Here is a 21,995-nt window from a genome sequence, read left to right as displayed (position 1 = left end):
GAGCAGCTGCAGGAGATTCTTTGGGGGAAGGTGATCAGCTAGAAGGCGTGGTCCACGTTGGTACCAATGACTTAGGTAGGAAAGGGGATGAGGTCGTGAAGTAGATTTCAGGGAGCTAGGAAGGAGATTGAGAAGCAGAGCCTCTAAAGCAGTAATCTCAGGATTACTCCCAGTCCCATGTACAAATGAGTACAGAAATAAGAGAATTGAGCAATTAAACACGTGGCTGGAAACCTGGTATAGGAGGGAAGGCATCAGATTTCTGAGGCATTGGGACTAATTCTCGGGAAGATGGGATCTGGACAAGCCAGGCGGCCTACACCTGAATAGGACTGGGACGAATATCCTCGCAGGAAGATTTGCCAATGCTGTTGCAGGGGCTTTAAACTTGATTGAAAGGGGGATGGGAACCTGAGAGCAAATTCAGAGCAGGGACCATGAGATTTAAAATTAATGAATGACTCTGAAAGACACAGATTAAAAATTGTATAGCACAGGGATTTGGCAGTGTTAAAAGGTATATATGTAAATGCAAGGAGTATGGCAAATAAAGCCAATGAGCTGAGGGCACAAATATACACATGGAAGCATGATATCAACGTGATAACGGAAACTTGGTTTAAAGAGGTGCAAAAATGGCAGCTCAACAACCCTGAATATAGGGTTTTTAGGCAGTATAGAGATTGGGGATAAAAAAGGTTGGGGTGTAGCAGTATTGGCTAAAGAAACGATTACAGCTATGAGAAGGGCTGATATATTAAATGAAGCATCAAATAAGGCCATATGTGTTGAGCTCAGAAATGAAAAGGGGGCAGCCACTCTACAAGGAGTGTACTATAGACCCCCCAAATAGAGGAAGGGATTTAGAACAGCATATATGTAGGCAAATTTCTGAGTGCAAAAACAATAGGGCAATAATAGTTGGAGACTTCAGCTACTCTAATATCAATTGGGATACAAAAAGTGTGAAGTGCACAGAGAGCACAAACTTTTGAACTGCATTAAAGAGAACATTTTTAGCTAGCACATAACAAGTCCAGCGAGAAGGGGTGCAATTCTAGATTTAGTCTTAGGAAATGAAGCTGGGCAAGTAGGGGACCATTTTGGAGATAGTGACCATAATTAGATTAGTTAGATTTAGCACTGCTATAGACAAAGACAAGTGTTACAAAGCTGGGAGGTGAACTGTCGCAAATGGACAGGAAATGGATATTAGAAGGGGAAAATAGTGTCAAATTGGTGGGAGGCATTCAAAAGCAAGATTGTATGTGCACAGTGTAGACATATTCCCACAAAGAAAAGGGGTGGTAGTGCCAAATCTGGAGGCCCCTGGTTATCCAGAAGCCATACAGGGTAAGATAAAGCAGAAAAAGGAAGCTTATGGTGGTCACAAAAAACTTTAATACTGTAGAAAGTCTAGTATAGAAAGTACATGGGTGAAGTAAAAAAGGAAATTAGGAAAGCAGAAAGAGGAAATGAAAAAATATTGACAGGTAAAATCAAAGGAAACCCAAAGATGTTTTACCAGTACAGAGCAAGAAAATAACGAAGGAAAGGGTAGGGCCTACCAGAGATGTGTGTGGCAATTTACGGGTTGATGCTGAAGATGTGGGCAGGGTTCTCAATGAGTACCTTGACTCTGTCTTCACTAAGGAAAGGGATGATGCATACATCCTAGTTAATGAGGAGGAGTGTGAAATATTAGAAACAATAAGCATAATGAGAGAGGAAGTACTGGAGGGACTGACATCTTGAAGGTGGATAAATCACCAGGGCACCAACAGCATCATGGAGCTGAATTTCCTGGTCAGTGAGTACTGTTCTATTCTACTTTATTGGACACCTAATAGGAGTCAGAAGGAGAAAGGGAGTGTTTGTTCATGGGAATCTTGCTTGGGATCCTTCCTAGATCTAGAGTATGAATGAGAGGAGTACTTGGGGCGAAGAGAGCAGCAAAAAGTTGATAGAGGGACAGGGAGCAAGGTGGACTTCTTGCTCCCTGCGGGTGTAGAACATTCCTCCTCCCCTGGATCTCTTCTACCAGGACCTCCAGTGTCATAAGGAATAATCTGTGCACCCTCTCCCTTGGTCCCTGCGCCATCCTGAAACATACTATTGTAAGTCAGCCAACGCACTCCTCATCTTCAGTGGAGGTGGGTGCATGAAACTATATATACTGTTTCATGAAAATGCTTCTAATCAGTGCTTGAGGGCTAAACCTGCAGGTGTCTGTTTTAGCACCTTCAGACAAGTACAAATCATGGTAATCAGCAATTAGCCCCAAACTTGTATGCTAAAATCAGACTTTTAAATAGGAATTTCTTACTAGCACAGCACCCACTCACTTAGTGGCTGTTTTCACCCTTACACCAAAATAAACACCCTCTATCCAACAATTTGCATTTATATAGCACTTTTAACATAACAAAATATCCCAAAATGCTTCACAAGAACATTCCCAAACAAAATTTGACACTAGCCCACATAAAGAGATAGTAGGACAAATAACCAAAAGCTTCATCAAAGAGGTGGGTTTTAAGGAGCATCTAAAGGGAGGATACAGAAGTGGAGAGGTTTCAGGAGGAAATTCCAGATTTTAGGGCATTGGCAGCTGAAGGCTGCTAACAGTGGACTGACTAAATTGAGGATGTGCAAGAAACCAGAATTGGAGGAGTGCAGAATCTTGGATAGTTGTAACCTGGAAGAGGTTACAGAGACAGATAGGGAGCATAAGGCCAAGGAGGGATTTGAAAACAAGGATGACAATTGCTCAACAAGGAGCCAATATAGGTCAATGAGCACAGGGCTCACTGATGCCACCACCAGAAGACAGTCTTAGCAATAGTACATATATGCGGTTGGAAGTTCATCTCGGGGTCAAATATGACACCTAGGTTACAAATAGACATATCAGCAATATGAGAAGATATTTATTATTATATGCAAACCAGTACAATTGATAAATAATAGAATCCACAGGGTGATGGGTGAATGGGACCTGGTGTGAGTCAGAATATGGGTAGCAGAGTTTTGGATGAGCTTACATTTATGGAGGGTGGAAAATGGGAGACCGATAAGGAGTGAATTGAAATAGTCAAGCCTAGAAGTAATAAAGGAATGGAAGGTTTCAGCAGTAGATGATCTGAGGCAGAGACAGAGTCAGACGATGTTTCGCAGGTGGAAGTAGGCAGTCTTACTAATAGTGCAAATATGTGCTTGGAAGTTCATCTCGGGTCAAATATGACACCAAGGTTACGAACAGACCTATCAGGAGATATACGCTATTATATGAAAACCAGTACAATTAATAAGTAATAGAATCCACAAATATATATTGAGTCTATACTGGTGGATGATTCTTCTTTATGTTCTTGCTTGCCATTTGCTGATTTCAGCAGAGCGGGCTGGACCTGGCTGTGCAATACCACTGAATAGTTCAAAGTCACTTTCCAACTTTTAGTTGTTGTGCATAATCTGAGCTATCTAACACTATACCTCTCTTTTATGTATTTACAAATGAGTTAATAAAAGGGAAATAAAGTATGTTCTAGATATCCAAATTATTTGAGATTCATTTCAAATGAGTACTGTTTAAACAATGAGCAATGTCACATTTCTCAGTTACACATCAATATTTAAATGGAGCTTAGGTTATATTCACATTTCCTGACAAATATCACAAAGCAGTCCCTGAAGAAATTTGGAAAACTTTAACCAAATATATTATCACTGATTTCCAGATTCCATTTTATCTTTCATCTTATCTCCTTTCTATTACTATGCTTTCATTTTCTCTTTCCTTTTTTCCCTCCTTGTCCATTTCTCTCTCCGCCCTTTCTCCTTTCTCTCCCTCTTTGTTAATCTCAATGTCTATCTAATCCTATCTCTCTCTCTCTCACTCCCCTCTCACAAATCAGGTTCCATTTAAATGTAATGGGCCAAACCCACAAAATTTTAAGCAAACCAGTTCATCAGTGAATGTAATAAAAACAAAAATGCTGGAAAAACTCAGCAGGTCTGGCAACATCTGTGGAGAGAGAAACAGTTAATGTTTCAAGTCCATATGTCTCTTCTTCAGAGCTGAAGAGAGGCAGAAATGTGACGGATGTTATACTGTGGAAGAGAGGGGATGGAGCAGGTGAAGAAAAATAGGTCAGGGATAGTTGGGAGCTCAGGAGAGATTTGACAAAGATGTCATGGAAACAAGTCAAAGGAAGTGTTAATGGTAGTGTTAAAGACGAAAGAAGGTGCTAATAGTGATATAAAGGTCGGGCAGCAAAAAATGTTAATAGCAGGACAAGGGTCAGTGCTCTCTGAAAGCAAAACATAAGCACAAGTTACAGGTGACCCTGTGGGAGAAGGGGTTGGGAAAAAAATTAAAAAGAAATGATCAAAATGGAGGGTAGAATTCATGATCTGAAGTTGTTAAGCTCGATGTTAAGTTCGGAAAGCTGTAAAGTGCCTAATTGGAAGATGAGGTGCTGTTCCTCCATTTTGGGTTGGGCTTCACTGGAACATTGCAGCAGGCCAAGGTCAGAAATGTGGGCGTGAGAGCAAAATGGTGAATTGAAATGGCAAGCGACAGGAAAGACAGGGTCATGCTTGCTGACTGAGCAAAGGTGTTCCGGAAAGCAGTCACCCAGTCTACGTTTAGTCTCCCCAGTGTAGAGGAAACCGCATTGTGAGCAGCGAATACAGTAAACTAAATTGAAAGAAGTACAAGTGAATCGTTGCTTCACCTGAAAGGAGTGTTTGGGGCCTTGGATGGTGAGGAGGGAGGAGGTAAAGCAGCAGGTGTTACGCCTTCTGTAATTGCATGGTAAGGTGTCCTGGGAAGGGGATGAGGTGTTGTGGTGATGGAGGAGGGACCAGGGTGTCACAGGGGGAATGGTCCCTATGAAATGCTGACAGGGTAGGTGAGGGAAAGATGTGTTTGGTGGTGGCATCATGTTGGAATTGGTGGAAATGGCGGAGGATGATCCTTTGAACACAGAGGCTGGTGGGGTGAAAAGTGAGAGCAAGGAGAACCCTATCATGGTTCTGAAAGGGAGGGGAAGGGGTGGGAGAAGTGTCGGACGTGGGTGGGACATGGTTGAGGGTCCTGTCAACCACAGTGGGGAGGAAACCCACTAAACCGCAGACTGAGTGACCACTTTGCAGAACACCTTTGCTCAGTCCACAAGCATGACCCCGACCTTCCTGTCGCTTCCCATTTCAATTCACCACTTTGCTCTCATGCCCACATTTCTGTCCTTGCCTGCTCATTGTTTCACTGAACCACAACGGTAACTGGAGGAACAACACCTCATCTTCCAATTAGGCATTTTACAGCCTTCCAGACTTAACATTGAGTTCAACAACTTCAGATCATGAACTGTCATCCATTTTGATCCTTTGTTTTCTTTCCCAGCCCTCTTCCCGCACAGGTTTACCTGTAATTTGTTCTTATGTTTTGCTTTCAGAGGGCACTGACCCTTGTTCTGCTATTAATATATTCTGCTATCTGACCTTTATGCCACCATTAGTACCTTCTTTAGTCTTTAATGCTACCATTAACACTCCATTTGTCTTGTGTCCATGACATCTTTGTCAAGGTCTCCCCTGAGCTTCCACCTATCCCTGCTCCATCCCTCTCTTCCACAGTATAAAATCCATCACAATGCTTCCTCTCTTCAGCTCTAAAGGAAGACTCAAAACATCAACTGTTTTTCCCTCCACAGATGCTGTCAGACCTGCTGAGTTTTTCCAGTATTTTCTGTTTTTATTTCAGGTTTCCAGTATCTGCAGTATTTTGCTTTTACATTAGTGAGTGCACTCAATTCAATATCAATAATAATTACTTGTATTCCTAACAATACCACATTCCAACAGAACATTTCAATGGATGCCCTTGTATCAAAGTCATTATGTATCCAGAGATAATGCAGAAATAAATCCTGGATTTGTTTTATTGTAATAGGGTCTGTTGCTCAACATGTTTTTGAAAAAGGCTTGCATTTCTATTGCACCTTATATGACCTCAGGACCAACGTTCCCTGTAAGATGTGGCTGCACAACAACCTGAAAGGTACGTGCAGGCCACTCACAAGTTGTTTCCTTTAATATGCTTATGTGCATGGCGGCATAAAAAATTAAAAGCATTGCCCATCCAAATGAACAGGCCACGCACAAAGGAAATGATTTAGAAGATTTTGCTCAGTACATCCCAAAATGCTTTACAGGAGTCACAGCAGCCAATTTGCACACAGCAAGTTCCAACAAACAGCAATGTGATAAAGGCCAGATAATCTGCTTTTGTGATGTAGATTTAGAGAGGAATACTGTCCAGGACAATGGGGATATCTCCCCTGGCCTTCTTTGAAATAATGCTATGTGGATCTTTTACAATGCCTTCAGAGAGCTGACTATCCCTTGGTTAAAGGTCCCATTCAAAAGTAGGCACCTCCAACAGTGCAGCACTTACTCAGTACTGCACTGTCAGTCTAGATTTTCCTGCTCAAGTTCTGGAATAGGGCATGAACCAACAACTTCCTGAATCAGGGACAAGTGTGCTACCAACTGAGCCAAGACTGAAATTGTTTAAAAGCTAGTCAATGTTTTCTCCCAGGTCCACATAAAATGCCCATCTTAAAATCATTGCATTTCCCTGCAATCTTCGAATATTATGTTACTATGAATGTGAATAAAACAGGACCACTCCTGACTGTTAACCTTTTGAATAAAGAAAACTTAAAAGGGAATTTCTCTCAATCCTGCCTCGGTCCCTTATCTCAATGACGGAAGATGCCTAATTTAATTAATATCCTTGTCGACATGACGTCAGCCTGAGAAGGATAAAAGTCTCCGAATCCGAATCTGAGACAGAGAAGACGATCCCAAAGATCAAGCAAAGGCGAAAAGAAGGAAAGAGAAAACGCGAAAGATCTACGAGAAAGCAGACTGCACAAAGATGACCGCAAACACAATTTACTACTGGGGACTCCTGCTACTCTTCCTTATCCAGTCTCAAGCCAGACCCAGACCACAGAACAGCCTCCAGGTAAGAGGAAGCACTCCTGCTTTACCATGGGCTATAATCATCGCTTTCCTAGGCGTTTAACCTTGAGCTAAAGTAAATGGATGGTGCAACAATTATTCATTGGCAATCCCACTAACCAGCAGATCTGCTCATTTCAATGAAGTATTTTTAATGTTAGCTACAGGAGTATCTTCAACTGTGTCTCATTGGTCAGCACCATAGTGATCGATCAGCTTAGAACTTGAAGGAGTTTACATTTACACGAACTGACGGTGACCGGCTCAAAAGCTGACCAAAACACGTAGCAACGTAGTGCCCAACCTACTGTGAGAAGGCTGCCAGTTACTGATCAGTGTTGTCAGTATTCGGCACGAATCTGTCCGTATAACCTATGTGTACGAGAACACGCTTACCCTGTTTTTAGTTGTGTCCTTTGAGACAACAGAATGAAAACTGCTCATAATAGAACTGTGGATCTCCCGACGCATAAACCATCCAATTTCCAAAACACTGGTCACGGACACCGATTTAGAGTTTTCAGTTAAAAAAATGCCATTTCCAGAATTTTGCCTACAATCTGTGTCCAGTCCTCGTCATATATTAGCGAATACTAAAGGCTACAAGGGATGAATTATCTCAGCCTCAGTGCGAACCCATGACTAACTTCACCAACTCCAGGCTCCCTTCCCTGCAACAAGACTTGCACCTTCAGTCTCTAAACATGAATTAGGTTCCCACACCGGGGGTGATACATTCACTGAATGCACCAAGACCGCGTGTCCTTTTGCTAGAGGTCGTCTTTATCGCTCATTAGAGTAGGATTGAAGGTCTGTTTGAGGCGAAAGTCATCTTTGAGCACCGTGCCATGAAACCCCATGCGCTTATATATTAACTGTGGGACATGCCCAGTGACCGACCACACAATGAGCATGTAGTTTGACCATCAAATAAGAACAATATCCACTTAACCGAATTTGAAAAGCAGAATTGGTTTGTGACAATTTCGAAATGCAACATTTCCGAGTGAAGAATACATTTCTCTGAATCGATCAAAAGGTCATGACTAACAAATTCCCCCAGTAGGTCATTAGAGATGCACATTAAACAATGACAAGTTACTGAGTACACTACATTGAATGTAGGACAAGAAATGCTTCAACAAACCCAGTTCCTTTTTTGACATTGTTACATGTCATTGTAGTTCTATGTTCCACCCAACAACGTCATATTTTCCTCCACTATACTTGCGCTACTTAAAGAAGATTTGTAAGTTTAACTCTCCCCGCCCCCTTTATTTGCAGACTTTGTCAAAACTATTAGAGGGAGAGCTTGAGCGCTATCTGTCCCATGAAGGTTTGGACAACGGAGCAGACGAGGCATCTCAAGTTGGCATCTCTCCCGACGTGCAAAATGGCCAATCCGAGTTGGAACGTAGTTGGGACGAAAACTTACAGGACCTCGAAAGCAGAAACAGGCTTCCTGATGGTTCATTGATACGACTCCTCAGTGACATCACCAACGGCCCCTTGAGATTTAAGACTAGAAGCAAGAAGGTGTCAACAGGAGGATGCTTTGGAGTGAAATTGGACAGAATTGGTGCAATGAGCGACCTGGGATGCTGACCATTTAACTTAAGGTAAGAGATTTCCAACTAAACAGTAACACCGATCATTGCCTACCACTGTGGCATTTTGGAATCCCATCTTCTCCAACTGTTTTCACTTTAGTTGAGAATGAAAATAGCAGCTACAAAATGCTATTTGGGTCGACCTCATGATAGGCTTAGCAATAAGACTAGCTGGATAGTTCTGCGCCAACTATTGGACAGTATGGAGCCAGGGCAGGAATAACATAGGACGACAGTAGCTGTTTGGATTCCAGTGATTGAGTTTGTTTCCAGATTTTCATTAATCTACAAATCAAAGAAGTCAGAAAATCTTGGAGAATCTCCCAACAGATACACTAGTAATTCAACAGAAATATTTATTAAATTGCAGACGTTTGTTGAGTGAATTCTACTATTGTCAAAAGACATGTTCTTATTTGTCAGATAAAAATGATTAAACCAAAGGATCTTTAACCAAATTAATTTAAAAGATTATTTTTTACTGTCCAGTAATTGCATGATCCGATTATGGAATATCAACAATACAATGTAAACATATTGATTTAAAAGGGCGTTTCGAGGAAGATTTATATATTGTGTATAAGAATCAAATCCTTCCCGTGTTACTAAAATCGCTATTCAAGATTGAATGTTCAAACGATCCCTTGGATATCTCTGAAAGTCTGCCTTTACACAGATCAAACTCACTTTCGTTTTTTCTTACCAGGGCATCACTGAAAGTGCAGGACATCAAGGTCAACCCGCCAATGGCCCTATCCACGTTTCAAAGTTTGCTTCAACTAAAGCCCTTTCGACTTGTGTTTCCACAAAGTCCAAGTGTTAAATTCTAGTGACTCACTGTAGAATGTTTACAAGCTTCATTTAATTGTAACCGTGCTTAATGGGATCGTGTGAATGTTATTGAATTTCATAATTCTTGAATGGGGGGCTATTTATATTAATTTAAGAGAAATGTATTTACTTGTAAACTTACGTCTATGTTCCATGTTCAAGTTATTACTGTAATGCCAATCTGGTGCAACTGATGTGGAATTTAAAATGGGTTCTTTGTTATAAAATTAATACGGATACTCTATTAAGAATATATTATTTTATTTCATACTCTTCTACCGCTGGTGAATTTTGTTTCAGGACGTCTTCAGAGTTGTAAAATAAGCAAAATCTTATATTTTCCCTTAATAATGCTTTAATTAGCAGACTGTTTAAGAAAATGAAAAGCTTTGTCGCCGGGTAAGGGTAGTTAAAGAGCAATGGTTCGCCTCCACGTTACCCATTGCTGAGTGTGTGTAATAGAAGCACAAAGCAATATAAGTCACAGAATTAGACAACCCATCGTTAGCACCAATGTTCATGTTAAAAGTGATAATGTACTCATTCCAGAGTAATTGATGTGTGTTTTTTTATTGCTTTAACATTCCTCGTTATTACAGTCAAATAAAACGAAAATGCAGCATTAGATATGAATGGTTCTTTAATCCAACATTGCCTCCACTACCAGCGATTTTTTTTTTTTGTCTACGGTAACTGTGGAGAAGAGAAGTTGAATGTTTCAGGCCCATAGACGGAGTTACCGGAGAACTCAAACAGCCTCTTCCGGCAACATTAGGGCACAATGCTCTTCTGTTGTGGGCGCCAAATCGCGAAATTTGTTTGGGAACCGTGTTTACATGGGACATTAGCAAAAACTGGAGATACGCAGCACATCCCCAAGGCATTCGCCCAGTTATTCTCTGTCACTTCCAGACCCATGCTTACTTTCTTGCAATATTAGAAATGTTACTTAAAGCTGGTAACCGATTTTTCGCAGGCACTAGGTAGTCCATTTGTTTCATATGCCGAGAAAGAAAACGAATACAAAGATTTTATGAACCAAAAATTGAGACCAATAAAGATATAGAATCATATTCAGGAGCATATTCACTGTTGCAATCAATGATCTTGGACCCACCAGTTGGAAAGAAATGTTCCACACTGTTAAAACTCCAAGAACGTACAAGGGCTTATAACATTAATCTAGCTTTTTGTGTCTAGTCAGATCCTCAAACACCATGAAGCCTCTATACCTTACTTCAGCTTCATCTGTTCCTGACAGGCCTTTGAAAAAGCGATGAAATAACGCCTACAACACCATGTATTTGAAAAGTCAGATCTATGGCGCTCTTCTGAAATTACAATTGGAGTACCTTTTGGGGGGGGGGGGGGGTGCTAACTATCAGCCTAAACCTAAATTAGGGGTGATTGGCGTGCCACTGCATGCAGAATGTAAAAGTACTAAGGGAGTACTGCACTGGAGGGTCAGCCTGGAGTTTTGTAGTCAAGTGGGACTTTGTAGTGGGACCCGGATCTTATGATTCAGAAGCTAGAGCGCTACCAACTGAGCCCAGCGGAGAGTCGTTAAGGGCCATCATATTACACACCAAGGCATATGTAAAGTTGGACACCAATGATGCAGAACTTTAATGGAAAGGCTTTTATGTCAATCAAAATACCCACTTTCTCGCCAAGTCAGTAACTCTGCCTTTTAATGCAAAAATAATCCATGACAGGGAGTACAAATTTGGTTCGTTACCAAAGCCTCTCACAGTAAAACCTGGATTAAGCCAATGTTGGTGGGCAAACCTGGCGCATAACATTTGGCTGACACATCTGGAATATTAAGGGGTCCTTCCACCATGCTGATGTCATAGAACTGTGTAGCTTGGCACAACAGGCGCAGGAAGGCTGGTTATTAGGCCATACACACGCATCCAAGGCCGGGTATCTACTATAATTAGGTTGCAGAGCAGCAGTGGATTGTACTGAGGCTCCTATACTTCCCACTGGTTAAGCCATTGTTGGATTCCACGTGGCAAATGTACATGCTTGTGGTCAAGAAGATGGTAACACCACATTCAAGCTGCGTGCTCGCCAGGAACTACACGAAGAGTCTCTGGTATCGGGATCCAGTTTGTATCAAGATTGCATGTTCGTTGTTGGAATATTGGAACTAAGTCATGACCGAATTGGTTATCTGATCCGTTTCCTAGGCAAGGCCGAATCCTGCCGAGAGACGTGGAGTGATCAGCTGATCCTGTTCATCACTCGTAATAGGAGGGAGACTTGTCACTGGAATCTGCACTCAGTTAATCCTGCAAGATAATGCTATATGAGTAGTGTGGGAGTAGAAAGGAGAGAGTGTGGGTTTCTCAGTAATCTAGTTAGGATACTCATAAGCATGGTGATGGGTCACAGTGCGCGTTAGACCCCCAAGCTAAGCAAATACTTACAGGGTTGGACAAAGGACGTTTATTGACACAGGTTTTAAGAGGGAACAGAGCATTACGGCTAGTTCAACGATTGTTACACGAAGTAAAATGAAATAGATGATTCAGAAAGTTTGGCATTTTTCTCGCCCAAATAGATTAATTCAATTCCTTTAATAATTATATGAAGAATCTATATATAATCTAAAATAGAAACTGGGCTGAGGGCAGAGTGGGACAGTCTCGACTTAGGGCAGGGAGGTTGGCGAGTTCAGCTGCGAACGTCCTGCCCTCAAGCATTAGCTCTTTTTTCAATTGTTCCCCACTAAGTGTGCCAGGGCGGACAGATCCCATCAAATGCTTGGTCGAGGTGGAAGCCAAGACCTCAACAAGCAAAATACAGCGTTTGCTGGAAATCTGAAATAAAAAGAGAACATGCTCGAAATACTCAGCAGGTCTGGCAGCATATGTGGAGAAAAATACATGAGTTAACGTTTCAGGACCATAACAAGGATAGCGCATGACACTGATGGCACTAAGGCAGTTTTTAAAGGCGCATAAGAGGCTGATGCATATTACCCGCGTCCAGTTGGTAATACCTTCAATCCAGATCCGAGAACCCATAATCAGAAGAATGCAACTGCTTTAAACCACTTTAATTAGTTTTAAATAAGGGACGCACTCGTTTTAAGGCGGGTAATTTTAAATTTGGGCCATGTTATCAAACGGGCAACATCAAATTTGCCGCCCGATTTTGCCTTCATCTGAAAGGGGAATGGAGCGAGGTGTACAATGGGAGACTCATTCCAATAGCGTCCATTTTACACCGTCGCTCAACATTAAAATTCCCTTCCTTTAGAGGGTTTATTTACTGACCAAACCTAATACAATGCAGGTTGACGGATTCCGGTCTATGTCGAAGGACCGCAACTGAATGACTCACAAAAATGATCCAAAAGACAAGGTCGTCTACAAGTGTACGCACTGACATGTCCAACACAAAAGAAAGCTATATCCCAGAGTTCAATAACTAGATAGGCCCGACAGCTTCAAATCTAAAGGAACTTGATTGGAAACAAAAGTTGCCGGGAGGGGGAGGGAGGTGGTTCATTTATTACTAAAGTCAGTTATGAATTTTTCGCAAGGAATGTATTGCAGACCCAGGGAGTAATATCCGTGAGTTCTTCCGATCAACCACCATAACTTCGGCGGAAGGCCCAAGGGAACTCCGGGGGCACAAACATAAAAACTGTATCTACACATTTTCCCGGGGTTTCCACTAATCTTTCCCTGGGCGAATGATCGGGAGAAACTCTTCGGAAAATTGCCCATAGATTTCAGTGCTTACACCATGTGGGGCGCTCAAGGAAACCAAGCAGCGAAAATGCTGAACAGTAAAATAGTAACGTTCAGTTATTCAACTGTAAACCATTAAAACATTTCCAGTCGGTCTTATGGATTCCCCCTAGGACGCCGCCAAATAAATTTTTCATCCATAAGACAAGAGCTGGAACTTGTGTGAGATCCGAAACGTCAGGTGGCAGCCATTCGCACCCGATTTGCAGTTTCAACCTTCACCCTACTATTCTTCCACTCCACCCTTCAGCTAACGTGTTTCTGGGCCAAGTGAGGGAAGAGGGGAATGTTCTGTACATGGTTTTAAAAAGTACAAGCTACAGAAAGGCCACATTCCCCATCCTGTTTTCATACAAATGGAAGCAAACGTGGTCATGAGTTTTGTCCCGGATGCCCTACATGTTGTCTGATAAAAACCCATTGTCCAACAAAGCTTTCACCCTTTGGACGCCCAGCCTGAAACTAACGGGTCCGAGATGCAGCAGCATTACAAAGTCTTTCATTCTGGAAAACTATTAAAAACATTGACAAGTATGTTAGCTGATAATTATTTAAATCAGTGAGAAAAGAGGCTGACAAATGTGTATTAGAGTAGGAATATTGTGCGTTGCGAAACTAAATTACCAGGAAGAATCTTAAGAATCATAAGAACAAAAAATGCTGGGAGTACTCAGCAGGTGTGGCAGCATCTGTGAAGAGAGAAACAGGGTTAACGTTTCAGATCGATAACCTTTACCAGTTCTGATTTTCTGTTTTTATTTCAGATTTCCAGCATCCGCAGCATTTTGCTTCTGTATTAATGAATCATAAATTGCTTTCTCCTATTAGTGCAGGGTAACGCGCCTCCAACCTTCCAGTGAAATAGTGCGAGAATGTCATGTTTTTCCATACATTCACTTAAAGTGCACAAACATTAGCCATTATTAAAAAGCTCGGCATAACTGTCTATTGCATCGTTCCATTTCACTAATGTTAAATAAGTAAAATCTATGGAGCAAACAAGTACAATTCTAAATAACTCGAAGTTTATTTGACCGCCGTATCTGATAGTGGTTAACAATATCTTGAGATAATGGAGACAAGCGTTGTCTGGTCCGACCATCCAATTATCTCCTGTCAGATAGCTGACAGATCCCTAGAACTTTCTGCATTGCAGAGTGCAATCTGCTATGTTATGACACAACTCCTAAAGCATTCCATGCAGCCATGGGCTGTGGCTTGCTGTGTCATTTCTTTAAAAGGTTACAGTTTTTGTAAGGATGTTCACTGTCACATCTCAAAGTCATGCCACTTTATTAACCTCTCAAAATACATTGTCTGTGCAAACTGAATAAAATCTGGCATGTTACCCAATTTTTTGTCTCCTCGCAGGTTCCAACAGGTTACCATTTCATTAATGGGCACCGAGTTTAAGTGATTCTTCCGTTAGCCAATAAGCAAGTGCGCCACGAACAGTTAACAGGTTTAATATTTGTACATGCAATGTATTAAAGAGTGAAAGACCTTGCCTTTCATGACCTCAGGATGCACAAAAGCGCTTCACAGCCACTAAAGGAGTATTTTTGCAGTCGCTGTTGTAATGTATTGGTGGCATTTGTAAATATATACATATATAAAGCTCACGCTAAAAATGCTTAAAGTATCAATGACCCATGTAAGTCCCCGTACTGAAGAATGTCACAGGCCAGTGTTGGGATTTGATTCTTTCTGAACAAGCATTCCTGGTAGATGGTAAAATATTACTTTCTTTGTATCCGCCTGAAGGAGAAAATACTTCTCACAGATTGAATCTCTGTCGCTTCTATCCGTGCCATTCACATTACTTCATCAGGCAGTGGAAGGTGTTTATTGGGTATACTACGTGTTGTTTTGATATATCGCGCAGAAAGTGCATTGCCTATTATCGGAACATAGACATCACCTGAAATCAGTTGAGTCTTGGAAGCTTCTTATACTATATTACAACATAATGAAAAGCTAATGGAACAGTGAGTGACTGGAAGTGTTGTTTGTTTTATGAATATATTACTAAAGCAAAAGGGGAAAATCTTCGCACTCTTTACGCACCTCCGTTCTCAGTTTTTCCCCGTTAATTCTACACTGAGTAGTTTATTTTAATGTTAAATTGTAATTTACTCTTAAAAATCCTTTCTGAAACGACAACTGTTGGGTCAAGACAAAATTGGACAACTCGATGTTACATTCATTTTGATTCCCCTTCGGCACTGCAACCCAAAGACCTAGGGTATGCTGACTGAATTGATGCGCAACTGTTTAAAACGGCACAACTTGCTGCCACAGTGGCATCATGTCTGTAACTGACTTTACCATATAAGTTAAACTACTCCATCCACAAACACATATCACCTAGTGACATTTCCCGTATTTTCTATTATCTTTATCGCAGGGAAGTGACGGAATGAGATTAATAAATTAATATTTGGAATATTTGTTCACGGTGGGATGACGTCAGCCAGCATGGAAATAAAAGACCCAGAGTCTGAGCACAGAAGCAGCAGGGAAAGAGGGAGCAAGTGAAGAAACTAATTCGCCGTGAACAATCCAACCCAAATCAGAAACTCAAGGAGAGAAGATGAGCGGACAAATGAGTTTCTACTGCGGACTCTTGCTTGTACTTCTGGTCCATGCCCAAGCTAGACCAAGATCAGATGACAGCCTGCAGGTAAGAGATCCAAACGCCAGGTTACTGGAAGGACGATCCGTGTTTGTGGTGTCCAGGCTACAGCTGAAATAGTCAGCGCTGGCCGGCAAATCACACCAATGGCTTCAGTGGTCTCAGACCACTCCGGCTATTGCTGATCCGCTAGGAATGGACACGGTCGAGGCGAGTCGTATAGTTCATCCTCCATTGTCTGCTGTTGATAATTAGGTAACGCTACGCTTCAACTATTTATTTGACAACTAGCAAGGGGATTATCAGAAATCCCCCGTCCATTGAATTGAAACACCGGAGAACTACCCCCTGTTTGGGGTCGAGCTAACCAACCATAGACAGCGAAGGAGTAGGTTTTTAGCTGTCACTAACTAACCACTAAACGGCATGTTTGCTTCCTTTCTGCATAGACTTGGTTGATGTTTCAGAGAGTTTCATAGCTGTAAGTTCCAATCAGATCGCCGTACATATGGATTATGTTTGATGTAAGTTCCAGCACTTTTCTGAGCTATGCCCACAAACAATTAGATCTGGTGTCTAAATCCTACCAATTCTCTCACTTTCAGATCTTATCCAGGCTTTTGGAAGATGAATATGGGCACCACTTCCCCTCGGACGAGCTGAACAATGAGGCACAAGAAATGTCGCCAGTCGATTCCATTCCCGAACTCAACGCTGACCAGTCCGATTTGGAGCTTCCCTGGGAGCGCGAATCCCGAGAGATTGGTGGCCGACCTTTCCGTCAGGAAGCAGTCCTGGCCCGTCTCCTGAAAGACCTTAGCAACAATCCTCTGCGGTTTAAAGGCAGGAGCAAAAAGGGGCCATCACGGGGCTGCTTCGGCGTGAAACTGGACCGAATCGGTGCCATGAGCGGCCTGGGCTGTTAGCGGCTTGTTTAAAGGTAAGAGCGGCAGATGTGTTTTACAGGTGGAATGGTTCACATAAACAGTGCAGTGGGTGAGAAAGGCACATTCCGCCACACACAGCGACGGAATGGTTTAAAACCACTAAACCGACCTGGAATAAGATTACTATGGACAGGGATTGTTTCTAAAATAACCCACTGCGCTGGGAAGTAGATAACCCATAGGCTGGGATCTGAACTGTCCTGCCGACACATGCCCTTTTCACTACCAAATAGCTGCGGCTAAAAGGTCAGTGACGGTGTGTTTGGTAAGGATTGTGCAATTCTATAGCGAAGCTAATGCCTGCACATTCAAAGCACCCTTAATGATTCTTCAGTTTCCAATTTAGCTCCTGACTAATTATGCCCCGGTGAGTGCTGGTTTCTTCGACTCTTATAAAAAGGTTTAAAACCGATTGTTTTCAGTGCATGATCTCTATGGTATTTATTTCTCAGACTTTCCAAGGATCAAGAAAGACCAAACAAGCAATTCTACCTCAAGTTTTCAATTTCAGCACCTTGGACACATCCAACCAGCTCTTTCTCCTGTCCTCAACCCTACTATCCATTCTTCGCCTTCCTCTCCTCAACCCTGTATTGCGACTTCATTTACCCGCTTAGGTTCCATACCCCTTCATTTCATTGCCTAGGAAAACCTGTTGATTTTAGTTTTGAAAATTTCAATTGACACCCCCAGCTTCTGACGCTTTTTAAGAAAGTTACAGATTTACACCATCTTAGTTCTAATTTTAAGGCTATGCCGTCTTGTTCTGGACGCTCCCGCCAAAGAATAGTGTTTCTCTCTACCCTATCAAATCCTTTAACCGTTTTAAGCACCTCACCAGATCACCCCTTAATCTTCCATATTCGAGGGAATGAGTGCTTAGTCTAAGCATCCTGTCTTCCGAATTTAAACCTTTTAGGTCAGATATCATTCTGGTGAATCTGCACTGCACTCCCTCAAAAGACAATATATCTTTCTGGAGGTGCAGTACGCAGAACCAAAACAGTACTCCAGATGAGGTCTAACCAGAGTTCCAAAAAGTTTTAGCATTACTTCCACTTTGTACTCCAGTCCCAGTAAGATAAACGCCAATATTCCAATAGCCGTTTTAACGATTTTTTTGTTTCTGTCCACTACCTTTTAATGATTTCTGTATTTTGACCCCTAAATCTCTCAGCTCTTCCACAGTTCCTAGTTTCTCAGCCATAAACAGCCTAGCTGTAAGTCTAAGATTATGCCCCATCATTCTGCACTCCCTTGCCAGAGGAAATAATTCTTCTCTATATGCCCTACCAACTCCTTCAATCATTTTAAGGGCCACAATTATATCATCCCTTAATTTGCTATCCTTGAGGAAACAGAAGCCAAATTATCCATAACTACATCATTAACTCCCAGCCCTGTGCCTAACCCTAATACCAGCTTCCTTTCCCCACACGCTCTCTCCACACTGCCATCCCAAACCCTTTCACTCTAACACCAGTTCTGAGCTCACGTCTATGCTCAGTTTACCATGCACTGCCAGCCCAATTAAATATTTATTGTAAAGATTCTTTTTTAATGGGCCTCTTTGCTCAGTCATGGAAGAAATGTTTCTAAGACGTTGTCCATATATGGTTAACAAGGACCCTTTTCAGCTGAGATTTACTGTGTATGTAGTCTTTTAGAGATAGACTAATAAGAAGGGAAGGCCACGGCCTCGCTTTACAGTGAAGGGCCTCAACTCAATTGATCACTTTTAATCTCAAACTTTTCAACCAAGGGTTAGATCTTGAGGCTTAGTTCAAAAGTTGGGTCTTGCACTATGGGTGGGTGTTGCTCAGCTCATTGTCTTCTCTCTTTTTCCTAAGGTCTGACTCCGGGAGCAACACTGCCGGCACTGCCTTTTCATCAACCTTCCCACATTTAATTCACTCCTCTGATTTTTGCTCCACAAACTCTGACTGATGACAAGTAGTGTCCCACCTGTAGACTGTTTACAAGCTCAACTCTTGGATTAAATCTTTAATGTACATACAGTGCCAGCTGCTATTTAAACAATATTTAATTCTATTTATATTAATTATGAAACTATTTATTTGTATTGTATTTGTTTTTTGTTGCTGTGACACTGACAGTCAGTCACTTGCTGTGAGCTCTGGTGCAGATTAAACAAAGCCATCAGTGGAGTTGGTATTTTACCTTCAGTACATGTAGACACTGTGTATGGAACCCACTGCAGAATAAAATTTAAAGTAAATAAATGTCCGAGAATCATTTCAGAACTATGGTTTCAGGTGTTTGAACCGAGTTCACTTTCCAGTTTCAGTTTCTTCAATTAACTCCTGGGGGACCAGCACTCATTTTGTCCATTTTAAAGTTCAGCACTTGGACCACAGGCTGAGACACGGGGAATCCTCTAGTTCCTTCTTCACAACTTAAAAGCCGTGCCAGTCATTGTTACATTCCAACTGAACCCAAATATTTTGGCCCATTATTTTCTAAAAATGAATGATCCAATACCTTAATCTCACCTCAAAAGCATAGAAAATGAAATTTCACAACGCAATTTGGCACTTATTAACTTCACTGCAGAAAACTGAGGTGGTTATTACTGTGATTCACCATGCCAGTAAGTGTGTGGTGTTCACCCAGGGAAGCAGGTCCTGGGGACCCAGTGATGGGCTTGGGGAACAAGTTAACACGGAGATTCGCTGTCTCCCCATTGGGAACTCAAACTCCATGCAATGTGAACACACCCGAGCAATGAGTGGGCTGTGAGGTTAAAGCTCTGCTGCTTAACCTCCCATCACACTCATAAATGGAAATAATGTGTCATCATTTGCAGCAAACCTTAAATCATTTCCACAGCAGCAAAGCATTACTTGGGAGTTGGGTTCCTCACTGACTCAAACAGAAATCCCATTAGGTACTGGACCACAGTCCCCAGCCCGCCCCTTCATCCATTCCCGTTCCCAGGATGCCCCATCACCCCTCCCCGGGAACCCCTCTCACCCATACCCCTCCCTGGGGCCACCCCCTCCCCGGGACCCCGCCTCCACTACACCCGTCTCTGGGACACCCACAGCCGCATACCCCTCCCCGGGACCACCCCTATCCCACACCCCTCCTCGGGACCATGCCCCAATGCCCTGGGACACCATCCCGCAGCACCCCCTCCCAATCCCCCGGGACACCATCCCCCCCAATTCCCTGGGACACCATCCACCATCCCCCCAATCCCCAGGACACCATCCCCCGGAACACCATCCTCCATCCCCCCCAATCCCATGGGACACCATCCACCATCTCTCCCCCCACCCCCCCCCCCCCCCCCCCCCCCCAAAGACCCCCATTCCCCTCCAATCCCCTGGGACACCATCCTCCATCCCACACCCCCTCCCCAATCCCCCTGGGACCCCCATCCCCCTCCAATCCCCTGGGACACCATCCTCCATCGCCCCCCCCTTCCCCCGATCCCCCGGAGCACCATCCCCCATCCCCTGGGACACCATCCCTCAGCACCCCCTCCCAATCCCCCGGGACACCATCCCCTACAATACCCTGGGACACCATCCCCCCCAATTCCCTGGGACACCATCCACCATCCCCTGGGACACCATCCTCCATCCCCCCCAATCCCATGAGACACCATCCACCATCTCCCCGCACCCCCCCCCCCCCAAGGACCCCCATTCCCCCTCCAATCCCCTGGGACACCATCCTCCATCACCCCCCCCCATCCCCCGGAGCACCATCCTCCATCGCCCCCCTCCCCCAGAGCACCATCCCTCAGCACCCCCTCCCAATCCCCTGGGACCCCATCCCCCCCAATTCCCTGGGACACCATCCACCATCCCCCCCATCCCCTGGGACACCAACCTCCATCCCTCCCAATCCCATGAGACACCATCCACCATCTCCCCGCCACCCCCCCAATCCCCCTGGGACCCCCATCCCCCGGGACACCATCCTCCATTCCCCCCCCCCCCCCACTCCCCTGATCCCCTGGAGCACCATCCTCCATCGCCCCCTCCCCCGATCCCCTGGAGCACCATCCTCCATCGCCCCCTCCCCCGATCCCCTGGAGCACCATCCTCCATCGCCCCCTACCCCGATCCCCTGGAGCACCATCCCCCATCCCCTGGGACACTGTCCCTCACCTCCCCCTCACCCCCACCCCCTGGGACATCATCCCGCACCCCCCAATCTCCTCACTCCCGGTCCCTCGACACCCGGACCGTATCGCAATAAATAACGAAGAAGCTCGGCCGTGGAGGCAACACAGTCTTCCCTCACTCCCGAACGGCTGCCCGTGTCTATCAGGTCCACATCTTCCCGCAGCTCAGTGTCAGGCCGCCTTCACGCGCCAGATTCGTTAAACAGCCTCGCGCTCTCCGCATACTATCACCCACTTCCGGTTCGCGCCACTTATCTGCGCCACGTGACGCACCAATCATTGGCATTCGCTCAGCTCCAATTGGATGAGGCGCAGGTGTTACAGCCGTCAGGAAAGATTGAACGTTGTGATATGAGACTGTATATTGGTTGGGAGATAGGAGACAAGGAATGGAGATATAGGGTAGGTATTCTGATTGCCGGAACGTAAGGGGTGCTCCCCATGGATCTATTCTGAGGCTTCAGCTTTTCACCATGTTTGTTATTAGCTTGGATTAAGGAACAGAGTTGTATATCCGCATTTGCAGATTACAACAAAAATCAGGAACAGGAAGTACTGCCGGTGGGAGAAGAAAGTTAAAGGTTACAAATTGATTAAGCAAGACTATGGCAAATAGATTTCAATGTGGGAAAACATGAGGTCATTCATTTCAGATCCAGAAATGGTAAATTTGAATATTCTCTAAATAGTGGGTAAGAAGTGCAAAGGATCAAAAAAAATGAGAGGCCAAGTTCACAAATCATTGAAAACTAGTCAGGTACAAACAGTAATCAAAAAGCTAATTGAATGTTGCCCTTTGTCTTAAATGAGTTGGGATACAAACTTTTACAACTCCGGTAACAATATGAGGCCTGACTCAGTTGATAACACTCTTGTCTCTGATTAACAGGTTTCTGGGTTCAAGGCCTACTGGAGGGCTGGGACACAAAAATTTAGGCTGACACTGGAGTGTTGCAATATCAGAAGTGCTGTCTTTTGGCTGAGATGTTAAACTAAGGCTCCATCTGCCTG

At 43.5% G+C, this 21,995-nt stretch overlaps 2 protein-coding genes across 2 annotated transcripts; both read left to right on the top strand.

The window, feature by feature from the left end:
* The first annotated feature begins 6,810 nt into the window (after nucleotides 1–6,810).
* Nucleotides 6,811–10,101, top strand: LOC121288205 (C-type natriuretic peptide prohormone-like). The gene is made up of 3 exons (XM_041206640.1): nucleotides 6,811–7,039; nucleotides 8,320–8,654; nucleotides 9,352–10,101. The coding sequence occupies exons 1-2, from the start codon at nucleotides 6,950–6,952 to the stop codon at nucleotides 8,638–8,640; spliced, it is 411 nt and encodes a 136-aa protein (XP_041062574.1). The 5' UTR covers nucleotides 6,811–6,949; the 3' UTR covers nucleotides 8,641–8,654; nucleotides 9,352–10,101.
* A 5,615-nt stretch (nucleotides 10,102–15,716) lies between these two features.
* Nucleotides 15,717–19,064, top strand: nppal (natriuretic peptide A-like). The gene is made up of 3 exons (XM_041206641.1): nucleotides 15,717–15,926; nucleotides 16,484–16,818; nucleotides 18,676–19,064. Exons 1-2 carry the CDS (start codon nucleotides 15,837–15,839, stop codon nucleotides 16,802–16,804), a joined length of 411 nt encoding a protein of 136 aa, XP_041062575.1. The 5' UTR covers nucleotides 15,717–15,836; the 3' UTR covers nucleotides 16,805–16,818; nucleotides 18,676–19,064.
* Nucleotides 19,065–21,995: the final 2,931 nt, after the last annotated feature.

This window comes from Carcharodon carcharias, chromosome 15 (genome assembly GCF_017639515.1).
Source record: "Carcharodon carcharias isolate sCarCar2 chromosome 15, sCarCar2.pri, whole genome shotgun sequence".
Taxonomy (NCBI): Eukaryota; Metazoa; Chordata; class Chondrichthyes; order Lamniformes; family Lamnidae; genus Carcharodon; species Carcharodon carcharias.
Note: the sequence above shows the minus strand (reverse complement) of the source record. Positions and strands in the feature narration are given on the sequence as shown.

What these genes read in the sequence shown, in the direction of transcription:
- nppal (XM_041206641.1), top strand. Translation starts at nt 15,837, where the DNA reads ATGAGCGGACAAATGAGTTTCTACTGCGGACTCTTGCTTGTACTTCTG. An exon ending in GATCAGATGACAGCCTGCAG is followed by an intron (nt 15,927 to 16,483) that starts GTAAGAGATCCA and finishes TCTCACTTTCAG; the next exon opens with ATCTTATCCAGGCTTTTGGA.
- LOC121288205 (XM_041206640.1), top strand. Translation starts at nt 6,950, where the DNA reads ATGACCGCAAACACAATTTACTACTGGGGACTCCTGCTACTCTTCCTT. An exon ending in GACCACAGAACAGCCTCCAG is followed by an intron (nt 7,040 to 8,319) that starts GTAAGAGGAAGC and finishes CTTTATTTGCAG; the next exon opens with ACTTTGTCAAAACTATTAGA.